General features: G+C 48.4%; 2 protein-coding genes across 2 annotated transcripts in view; both read left to right on the top strand.

Moving 5' to 3' along the window:
- Positions 1-12,094, top strand: part of LOC310987927 (protein NLRC3-like) — a gene marked incomplete at both ends in the record, with an annotated part of 313,828 nt that overhangs the window by 124,863 nt on the left and 176,871 nt on the right. The gene's annotated exons all lie outside the window — the stretch shown is intronic.
- LOC310987212 (protein NLRC3-like) lies at positions 1,732-4,777 on the top strand (the record flags this gene model as incomplete). The annotated part of the gene is made up of 3 exons (XM_083973403.1): positions 1,732-1,750; positions 2,687-4,493; positions 4,600-4,777. 3 exons carry the CDS (start codon positions 1,732-1,734, stop codon positions 4,775-4,777), a joined length of 2,004 nt encoding a protein of 667 aa, XP_083829529.1.

Genomic DNA, 12,094 nt, shown 5'->3' with positions numbered 1-12,094 from the left:
AGAGTTGCTTATAGCCATATAGTGGGAGTGATTGGGGCACTGAAATGCAAATAACACATTATCTGCCATGAAACTCATTCTGTTATCGTCATCCAGGGTCTGTAGAAATCTGACAAATATTCAACCAGGTTGCATAAAACTGCAAAACTTTTCTGTATTCATGTTCCATGTATGTATTTATTTATTTATTTATATATAAACAAATAAATGAATAAATCTAAACTATTTAACATCAGTTGTGTTGTTGTTTCAGGATCCAGCAGCAGAGACCAGACTCTCCTGAACCCAGCTGTCTGTCTTTCAAGAGTGACCGGTCAAAGGGAAGGCCCATTGACTTTAAAGGAGGATGTGGATCAGAGATGTAAGACAAAACAAAATTTCAAAGCTTCTCTCTGTTGAACGTTCTTCCTGTGGAGTAAAATCAGTCGAATCATTGAAATTTGAACAATTTCAATGATTCTCCATAAAATCAGAGTTGTAACTCAGACACACATTGTCTCTACCTGAACAACCACGTGTTAAAGGACAAGTACCATTTTTTACAACCTGGACCTTATTTCTGGCATAAAATAAGGTAATTTACTCACCCATGTAACTTTGGTGTCATGAGGAGTCCTTTGGACAATATTTAGGTTCATTCGAGAGTTGCTTATAGCCATATAGTGGGAGTGATCGGGGCACAGAAAATGCAGACTCTAAATTACACATTATCTGCCGCGAAACTCATTCTGTTATCGTCATCCGGGGTCTGTAGAAATCTGACAAATATTCAGCCAGGTTGCATAAAACTGCAAAACTTTTCTGTATTCATGTTCCATCGACCTAAAATATTTAACATCAGTTGTGTTGTTGTTTCAGGATCCAGCAGCAGAGACCAGACTCTCCTGAACCCAGCTGTCTGTCTTTCAAGAGTGACCGGTCAAAGGGAAGGCCCATTGACTTTAAAGGAGGATGTGGATCAGCTGATCAGATGTAAGACAAAACTAAATTTCAAAGCGTTTGAGTCTCTGTTGAACGTTCTTCCTGTGGGGTCAAATTTCAAGGATTCTCCATAAAATCAGAGTTATAACTGAGACACACATTGTCTCTACCGGAACAACCACGTGTTAAAGAACAAGTACCATTTTTTACAACCTGGACCTTATTTCTGGCATAAAATAAGGTTGTTTGCTCACCCATGTAACTTTGGTGTCATGAGGAGTCCTTTGGACAATATTTAGGTTCATTCGAGAGTCGCTTATATCCATATAGTGTGAGTGATCACAGAAAATGCAGACTCTAAATTACACATTATCTGACGCGAAACTCGTTCTGTTTTCGTCATCAAAACTTTTCTGTATTCATGTTCCATCTACCTAAAAAAGTGTAAACAGTGAGTTACTTTTATCTAGGAGCACACGTCTTAATTGTGAAGGGTTTTTCAATTGAGCTTCACTGACTGCAGTGTGCAGATTTGTTTCATTTTTATTTTATTTGGCAGGGACACAGTATATTTTGTACCAGATAATGGCTAGAGAAGTGTAGTTATTTTCATACGTAGTCCCTGGGTGTGCCATTCACAATAACACACCACCTGTACAGTGAGAAACAATTGTTGCCTGATGTGCGATTAAAAAAGATGATTAATTGGGACTATGAGCATGATTTGTGACACCACAGTTTAGAAGCCAATCCTGGTCCAAAATTGAATGTTCAGAAGTGTGATGTGTATACCTGAAGTGTACAATACAAATGCCTACGATTGACTATGGTGAAGTACACTAGGATACATCTTGTGTTCGGCAGGCAAACTTAAGTGAATTATTCAAACAATAACATTGATGAAATGGATTCAAGATAAATTATCGTGTGGTTATTAGCTTTGCAGTGAATCGTGCAATAGAAATACTTTTTACTTTTCATAATACTTTTGAGTACATTTCAGAGCCTGTACTTTTTACTTTTACTTGAGTATAGATAATTGGATCAGTACTTTCACTTTTACTCAAGTCATTTTTTACACAGGTACTTTTACTTCTACTCAAGTAAAGAATCTAGGTACTTTTGCCATCTCTGTCTCTCTGTACTGATGTTCACTTATCGATTCCTCCACAGAGTGGACCAGGAGAGCTCAGAGGTTCCCAGTGGTCAGTCTGCCCAGCAGCATCAAACACACCTGGACTCCATGTTTATGGTGGGTACATGTCCAACAGCTGCTGTTACATCTGTTGTGTTCGCAATCATCTCCATGCTGCACTTTGACACCAGTGGATTGTCAGTCTGTCAGGTTTTAGTTTGATGCTGTCACTCATAGAGTTTCTGTTCCAGCTGCTGGAGGAGAACATGGTCACTTTTGTGAAGAACGAGCTGAAGAAGATCCACAAGCTTCTGAGTCCAGATTATCCAGAATGCTCAGGGAGTCAGAGGGAGGATGAGAAGGTGGTGGACGGTGAGGATGAAGAGCAGAGGAGCATCAGAGAGGCGTTAGTGAAGATCACAGTGAAGCTCCTGAGGAGCAGGAAGCAGGAGGAGCTGGCTGAGCGTCTGCAGAGCAGTAAGAGGATTTCTGTAAAGATTCAACATGATGGACAAATGAGACGTTCACTGACCTCAACACATGGAGGGAAACATGTTCATATAGTCGTTATTTAGAAGAATTATCATGTTATATTTTCTTATCGGCCTGATTTCTTGTGTTTTCATTCAGAACATGTTGCTGCAGTTTGTCGATGTAAACTCAAATCTGACCTGAAGAAGAAGTTCCAGTGTGTGTTTGAGGGGATCTCTAAAGCAGGAAACCAAACCCTTCTGAACCAGATCTACACAGAGCTCTACATCACAGAGGGAGGGGCTGGAGGGGTCAATGATGAACATGAGGTCAGACAGATTGAAACAGCTTCAAGGAAACCAGACAGACCAGAAACAACCATCAGACAAGAAGACATCTTTAAAGCCCCACCTGGAAGAGACCGACCAATCAGAACAGTGATGACAAAGGGAGTGGCTGGCATTGGGAAAACAGTCTTAACACAGAAGTTCACTCTGGACTGGGCTGAAGACAAAGACAACCAGGACATACACTTCACATTTCCCTTCACCTTCAGAGAGCTGAATGTGCTGAAAGAGAAAAAGTTCAGCTTGGTGGAACTTGTTCATCACTTCTTCTCTGAAACCAAAGAAGCAGGAATCTGCAGGTTTGATCAGTTCCAGGTCGTCTTCATCTTTGACGGTCTGGACGAGTGTCGACTTCCTCTGGACTTCCACAACACTGAGATCCTGACTGATGTGACAGAGTCCACCTCAGTGGACGTGCTGCTGACCAACCTCATCAGGGGGAAACTGCTTCCCTCTGCTCGCCTCTGGATAACCACACGACCTGCAGCAGCCAATCAGATCCCTCCTGATAGTGTTGACATGGTGACAGAGGTCAGAGGGTTCACTGACCCACAGAAGGAGGAGTACTTCAGGAAGAGGTTCAGAGATGAGGAGCAGGCCAGAAAGATCATCTCCCACATCAAGACATCACGAAGCCTCCACATCATGTGCCACATCCCAGTCTTCTGCTGGATTACTGCTACAGTTCTGGAGGAGCTGTTGAAGACCAGAAGGAGAGGAGAGCTGCCCAAGACCCTGACTGAGATGTACATCCACTTCCTGGTGGTTTATCTAAAACTGAAGAAGGTCAAGTATGATGGAGGAGCTGAGACAGATCCACACTGGAGTAAAAAGAACAGGAAGATGATTAAGTATCTGGTAAAACTGGCTTTTGAGCAGCTGCAGAAAGGAAACCTGATCTTCTATAAATCAGACCTGACAGAGTGTGGCATCGATATCAGAGCAGCCTCATTGTACTCAGGAGTGTTCACACAGATCTTTAAAGAGGAGAGAGGTCTGTACCAGGACAAGGTGTTCTGCTTCGTCCATCTGAGTGTTCAGGAGTTTCTGGCTGCTCTTCATGTCCATCTGACCTTCATCAACTCTGGACACAACCTGATGTCACAACAACAACAAACAACATCTCTGTGGTCTCAAGTGTTTAGAGAAAAACCTGAACTAAATTCTTTCTACCAGAGCGCTGTGGACGAGGCCTTAAGGAGTCCAAATGGACACCTGGACTTGTTCCTCCGCTTCCTCCTGGGTCTTTCACTGGAGACCAATCAGACTCTCCTACGAGGTCTGATGACTCAGACAGGAAGTGACTCACGGTCCAATCAGAAAACAGTCCAGTACATCAAGAAGAAGATTGAAGAGACTCCCTCTGCAGAGAAAAGCATCAACCTGTTCCACTGTCTGAATGAACTGAATGATCGTTCTCTAGTGGAGGAGATCCAACAGTCCCTGAGAACAGGAAGTCTCTCCACAGATAAACTGTCTCCTGCTCAGTGGTCGGCTCTGGTCTTCATCTTACTGTCAGCAGGAGAAGATCTGGATGAGTTTGACCTGAAGAAATACTCTACTTCAGAGGAGGCTCTTCTGAGGCTGCTGCCAGTGGTCAAAGCATCTAACAAAGCTCTGTAAGTGTAGAGATAGTTTGATTTATTCATCAAAAACACTTCTGTCTTTTCAACAGGACAGAAAATAAATTCCTTTCTTCTTAATTCCTCATGATCATCTCTTCAGACTGAGCAGCTGTAACCTCTCAGAGAGAAGCTGTGAAGCTCTGTCCTCAGTCCTCAGCTCCCAGTCCTCTAGTCTGAGACACCTGGACCTGAGTACCAACGACCTGCAGGACTCAGGAGTGAAGCTGCTGTCTGGTGGACTGGAGAGTCCACACTGTAGACTGGAGACTCTCAGGTGAGAATCCATCAAGCTGTTTATCTGATGACACTTGAACACACCTCCAGGTGTTGACAGTGGTTTCCTGTGTGTTGTTGTGTGTGTTCAGTCTGTCAGGATGTCTGGTCACAAAGAAAGGCTGTGCTTCTCTGGCCTCAGCTCTGAGCTCCAACCCCTCCCATCTGAGAGGGCTGGACCTGAGTAACAACGACCTGCATGACTCAGGAGTGAAGTTGCTGTCTGGTGGACTGGAGAGTCCACACTGTGGACTGGAGACTCTCAGGTAAGGATCCATCCAGCTGTTCATCTGATGACACTTGAACACACCTCCGGTGTTGACAGTTGTTTCCTGTGTGTTGTTGTGTGTGTTCAGTCTGTCAGGATGTCTGGTCACAGAGGAAGGCTGTGCTTCTCTGGCCTCAGCTCTGAGCTCCAACCCCTCCCATCTGAGAGAGCTGGACCTAAGCTCCAATCATCCAGGAGCCTCAGGAGTGAAGCTGCTGTCTGCTGGACTGGAGGATCCAGACTGGAGACTGGAGACTCTCAGGTATGGAGAGGCTGCTGCAGCCACACACACTGTCTGATAGAGGAGGAGGAGCTGGAACATTTTCTATGGCCCCGTTCACACCTGATCACACCTGGTATTAACATCTGTCTCAGGTGATTAATGCATTGATGACATCAGATCTGATCACTGAGACCATATACAGAGGTGGTGTGGGCCACAGTGAAGCTCCGCCCACTCCACTGACGTCCTCTATCACAGTCTGACTCGTCCCAACACAGTTTATACTGAAGCCAAAATCTCTGAGTGTTTCAAACATGAGCTGTGCAGCTTTCATCGGTCACAGTGACAAACTACTGGGATCAGGAGTTTCTCCTCATGACTTCAGTGTCTCATCATAACTCACTGTGTCATATTCAGTAGAAGAGATCTCAATGACGAAACCAGATGTTGGCAGCTGTGCTCTGAATCTCTCAAGATGTTTTGATCAGACTTTATTTCAGAGTCGATGAGGAAACATTTCAGCTGCTGCTGGTTTAAAGTTATGGTTGGTAATCATGTTCAGAAACACTTTTTGTTATACTGGGTGAAATGGTCCTTCTATCCTGAGAGTAGTCAACACATTATCTATTCAGAAAAAGGAACTGACTGAAGTTGGTTTTCATCAAAAAGCATCAAAAAGCAAGACATGAATAGGAATCTTAACACAATCAAAAACTACATGCTTTAACAATATTCTGAATTTAAATTGGCAACAAAAGTAATGAGAGCAAAGTGCTCCGCGTTATTTCAGCACCACGACCACGGACAAGCAAAGGACGAGACATGCGGACAGACAGACGTCTACAGGTGCTGATCCTGCCGGTGCTGCGGTGCTGGAGCAGCAGACAGACAGCTGTCTCCTCCATTATTAAAATCTGTAAATAAGCTGCGAATAATATCACATTTTAGTTGTGCTCTCTCTCTGGCATTTTAACCCGAGGAAAAAAAGAAAAGAGTAGGGAAGTGATTGACAGACATCAATCATCAGGTTACGCAACTGGGCGCACGTCAGGAGGAAAGCAGGAAAAACAAAAGGACATTAGAAACGCTAAGAGAAAAGGAATAATACTGGGAGAAGGAAAACGAGGGTCTATTGATAGTTTGCGGGCCGTTTTCAAAGGTAAGCCTACGTTGTTATTGATATTTCCTGCCGTATTATTAACTCATTGAGTGCCAACCACGTAATTTCTCATTTTTTGTTCCCATGCGTTGAGTGCCAAAAGCAAGATTTTACGTTTTTTGCTTTTTTTAAAATTATGAAAATAGACACTTTAACACACCTGATATGTAAATTTGCGGACTCTACGACGAGCAGAACTGAAATAGATGACGATCAAAAACTCATGACAGCTCATGATCTGGAAGTTTTTATCATAACTCAGCTTTTGCAAACGGAGTTCTGCATGTGGATGCAGCAGCTGCTCTGCTCTCACCTGCGAGGCTCCAGCAGCTCGGAGCTGAACAGGAAGCTCTCAGCCGACAGTCCCGCCCGGTCTTCATCTCGAGCAACACCGTGTCCTCCCCAAGGTCCTCCCGCGGTAAAATCTGATGGTCTCTGGGCCAAAGCAGACCGGCATCATCGACCCGTACCACAGAAGGACCGCGACCGGTGTTCCCGACCTGCTGTGGCCGAGAGACCATCACATTCCGCGGCGAGAGGCTGTGACACAGCACGGTGCGTCTACACGAGCCCTTTGATCCAGAAATGCAAGTGTCAGAAGTAGGGATGGGTATCGAAAACCGGTTCCTCTTCGGAACCGGTTCCAACTTGGATCAATTCTTGGAATCGTGTGCGTGTCTGCTTTAACGATTCCCTTATCTATTCCGTATGGTTCAGAAAGTCGCGCATGAATTGATTAATTACGTGACGTTACGTTAAAACCAATCATCATTATAAATGGGGGTGCTTAGTGTTTATATCCACATGTCACCGTTTGTTCTCACAAAATAAAGTTAGTGGCGTGTCTGCGTGGAGCAGCTGCTGACAGATGCAGCTGACAGTGACGTTTCCTCATCACTAAACCTGTGAGCCACCCTCCGGTCCTCCCTCCCTCACGTCGTGAGGACAGGACAACGTCTCCTGAACAGGCTACATGTCTATTCTTTGTGTTTTTCTCTCTTTATTATAACCACATCCTTTCAGGTTTCGTCGTAGCCACGTGAAACGCTGCGCCCTGTGTCTTTTCTCTGGCGCGCTCTCTCTCTCTTTCGCTCGCTCACTCCGCATAAAAACGAACGTTATGAAAACAATAACTAGTGAGAAGAATACAGATGCATAAAAACCATGTAATGGAAACATTGTTAAATTCCTCCTGTGAGCACAGCTGGCCCACAGCCACAGTGGTCTATAGTGTTAACCTGTCCAGGCAGGTCGGTCCTGTCAACTTTTTTAATGTTAGAGCCATTAATGTAGTGTTTTCAACCTTGGGGTTGGGAGCCCATGTGGGGTCGCCTGGAATTCAAATGGGATTGCCTTAAATGTCTAGTAATTGATGAAAAAATTTTTTTTAAATAAACTAATTATTTTTCACAATCTTAAACAACTATATTCTTTATACATTCCACTTTCTTGAATATAAATCAAGATCAAATAAAATGCAGCATATACAAATATCTGAGCTTGCTCATCTTGAATGAGGGTCACCAGAAATTTGTGATGTCAAAAGGGGTCATGAGCCAAAAAAGGTTGGGAACCACTGCATTAATGCAAACAAACCCATCCATCCATCCATCCATTTTCATCCGCTTGATCCGGAGTCGGGTCGCGGGGGCAGCAGTCGGAGCAGGGATCCCCAGACTTCCCTCTCCCCGGACACTTCCTCCAGCTCTTCCGGGGGGACCCCAAGGCGTTCCCAGGCCAGCCGAGTGACGTAGTCACTCCAGCGTGTCCTGGGTCTTCCGCGGGGCCTCCTCCCGGTGGGACATGCCCGGAACACCTCACGAGGGAGGCGTCCAGGGGGCATCCTATACTGGTGCCCGAGCCACCTCAGCTGGCTCCTCTCGATGTGGAGGAGCAGCGGCTCTACTCCGAGCTCCTCCCGGGTGACAGAGCTCCTCACCCTATCTCTAAGGGAGCGCCCCGCCACCCTGCGGAGGAAACTCATTTCGGCCGCTTGTATCCGGGATCCCGTTCTTTCGGTCATGACCCAGAGTTCATGACCATAGGTGAGGGTGGGAACGTAGATCGACCGGTAAATCGAGAGCTTTGCCCTTCGGATCAGCTCCTTCTTCACCACGACGGACCGATACAATGACCGCATTACTGCGGCCGCCGCACCGATCCGCCTGTCGATCTCGCGCTCCGTTCTCCCCTCACTCGTGAACAGGACCCCAAGATACTTAAACTCCTCCACCTGAGGCAGGAACTCTCCCCCGACCTGGAGGGTGCAAGCCACCTTTTTCCGGTCGAGAACCATGGCCTTGGACTTAGAAGTGCTGATTCTCATCCCAGCTGCTTCACACTCGGCTGCAAACCGCCCCAGTGCATGCTGAAGGTCCTGGCTCGAGGGAGCCAACAAGACCACATCATCTGCAAAAAGCAGAGATGAAATCAAGTGGCTCCCGAACCGTACCCCCTCCGGCACTTGGCTGCGCCTAGAAATTCTGTCCATATAAATAATGAACAGAACCGGTGACAAAGGGCAGCCCTGCCGGAGTCCAACACGCACCGGGAACAGGTCTGACTTACTGCCGGCAATGCGAACCAGGCTCCTGCTCCGGTCATACAGGGACCGTACAGCCCTCAGCAGAGGGCCTCCGACCCCATACTCTCGGAGCACCTCCCACAGGATGCCACGTGGGACACGGTCGAAAGCCTTCTCCAAGTCCACAAAACACATGTGGACTGGTTGGGCAAACTCCCATGCACCCTCGAGCACCCTGCGGAGGGTGTAGAGCTGGTCCAGCGTTCCACGGCCAGGACGAAAACCGCATTGTTCCTCCTGAATCCGAGGTTCGACTATCGGCCGAATTCTCCTCTCCAGCACCCTGGAATAGACTTTCCCCGGGAGGCTGAGGAGTGTGATCCCCCGGTAGCTGGGACACACCCTCCGGTCCCCCTTTTTGAAGAGAGGGACCACCACCCCGGTCTGCCAGTCCAGAGGCACTGTCCCCGACTGCCACGCGATGCTGCAGAGGCGTGTCAGCCACGACAGCCCCGCAACATCCAGAGACTTGAGGTACTCAGGGCGGATCTCATCCACCCCCGGTGCCTTGCCACTGAGGAGCTTCCGGACTACCTCAGTGACTTCAGCTTGGGTGATGAATGCATCAGCCTCTGAATCCTCAGCCTCTGCTTCCTCGACGGAAGGCGTGTCAGTGGGATTGAGGAGATCCTCGAAGTATTCCTTCCACCGTCCGACGATATCCCCAGTCGAGGTCAACAGCTCCCCTCCTCCACTGTAAACAGTGTTGGCGGAGCACTGCTTCCCCCTCCTGAGGTGTCGGATGGTTTGCCAGAATTTCCTCGAGGCCGACCGGTAGTCCTCCTCCATGGCCTCCCCGAACTTTTCCCAGACCCGAGTTTTTGCTTCCGTGACCGCCCGGGCTGCCGTCCGCTTGGCCTGCCGGTACCCGTCAGCTGCCTCGGGAGTCCCCCGAGCTAGCCAGGCTCGGTAGGACTCCTTCTTCAGCTTGACGGCATCCCTTACTTCTGGTGTCCACCACCGGGTTCGGGGATTACCGCCGCGACAAGCACCGGAGACCTTACGGCCACAGCTCCGGATGGCCGCGTCAACAATGGAAGTGGAGAACATGGTCCATTCAGACTCAATGTCTCCGGCCTCCCTCGGAATCCGGTCAAAGCTCTCCCGGAGGTGGGAGTTGAAGACCTCCCTGACAGGGGATTCTGCCAGACGTTCCCAGCAGACCCTCACGATACGCTTGGGTCTGCCAAGTCTGACCAGCTTCCTCCCCTGCCAGCGGATCCAACTCACCACCAGGTGGTGATCAGCTGACAGCTCAGCCCCTCTCTTCACCCGAGTGTCCAAGACATACGGCCGGAGATCAGATGACACGACTACAAAGTCGATCATTGACCTCCGGCCTAGAGTGTCCTGGTGCCACGTGCACTGATGGACACCCTTATGCCTGAACATGGTGTTCGTTATGGACAAACTGTGGCTAGCACAGAAGTCCAATAACAAAACACCGCTCGGGTTCAGATCGGGGAGGCCGTTCCTCCCAATCACACCTCTCCAGGTAACACTGTCGCTGCCCACGTGGGCATTGAAGTCCCCCAGCAGAACGATGGAGTCCCCAGTTGGAGCGCTTTCCAGCACCCCTCCCAGGGCCTCCAGGAAGGCCGGGTACTCTGCACTGCCGTTCGGCCCGTAGGCCGAGACAACAGTGAGAGACCTATCCCCGACCCGAAGGCGCAGGGAAACGACCCACTCGTTCAGTGGGGAGAACTCCAACACATGGCGGCTGAGCTGGGGGGCTATGAGCAAGCCCACACCAGCTCGCCGCCTCTCACCATGGGCAACTCCAGAGTGGAAGAGAGTCCAGCCTCTCTCAAGGAGTTGGGTTCCAGAGCCCAGGCTGTGCGTGGAGGTGAGCCCGACTATCTCTAGTCGATACCTCTCAGCCTCCCGCACGAGCTCAGGCTCTTTCCCCCCCAGCGAGGTGACATTCCATGTCCCTAAAGCCAGAGTCGTTGTCCGGGGATTGGGTCGCCGGGGCCCCCGCCCACGGCTGCCACCCAAAACACACGGCACCGGCCCCTCATGGTCCTTCCTGCGGGTGGTGGGCCTACTGGAAGGCGGGCCCACGTCGCTCCTTCGGGCTGGGCCCGGCCGGGTCCCGTGGGCGGAGACCCGGCCACCAGGCGCTCGCCTGCGAGCCCCAACCCCAGGCCTGGCTCCAGGGTGGGGCCCCGGTGACGCCGATCCGGGCGACGTGAACGTCCTCGATATTGTTCCACTCATGAGGGGTTTACAAACCCATTTCTCTTTTATTCCCCCAATGAGAATCGATAAGAGAATTGATAAGGAATCGAATCGATAAGCAATATCGATAATGGAATCGGAATTGCTAAATTCTTATCAATACCCATCCCTAGTCAGAAGAGTGACAGACACAAACAGAGCACCTTTCATAAAAGACGCTGTATCTCCTTTCCTAGAAAAAAAAGCAGGGATTTTGGTGAAACCCAGCCATGTTTAGCTTGAGTTTTCTCAGGAACGGAGGCACGTAGAAACAAACGGTTTGTGGCCATTTGAAGCATAAAGTTAAACCTTTCAATTGGGCCACAGTATGTGTTGGTGGCAATAATATAGAATACACTATGGCCAGTGGCGGCTGGTGGTCAAATTAGTTGGGTGGGCTAATAAATAAATTATACCCATTAAATGGTTAACACAGCTTAAAGTTAGGGTTATCCCATCTCACAAAAGCAGGCCTATAGCAACTAACTAGGCCTACATACTGCATTAAGTAGAAGGGTCTAGTCCAAAAAAAAAAAAAAAAAAAAAGCTTCACCTGGTTATCTCACACATACACACACAGTCTCTCTCTCTCTCTATCTCTCTCTCACGCACGCACGCACACGCACACAAACACCTACACACACACACTCACACGTACGCACGCACGCACGCACGCACACACACACAAACACCTACACACACACACACACACACACACGTACGCACGCACACACACCCGACGATACTGCTCAATTAAAAAGACGATATATGCAGCTCATATCGACGGCCTTTCTGGTCTGTTATCGCCATGTCATGGTGCTCCTGGTGAGTTTAGAAACTAGATTCTCCACTTCGTTCATGTTAGCAA

This window comes from Trachurus trachurus (assembly GCF_905171665.1).
Source record: "Trachurus trachurus genome assembly, chromosome: 6".
Classification (NCBI taxonomy): domain Eukaryota; kingdom Metazoa; phylum Chordata; class Actinopteri; order Carangiformes; family Carangidae; genus Trachurus; species Trachurus trachurus.
This window is presented reverse-complemented; position numbering and strand designations above follow the sequence as displayed.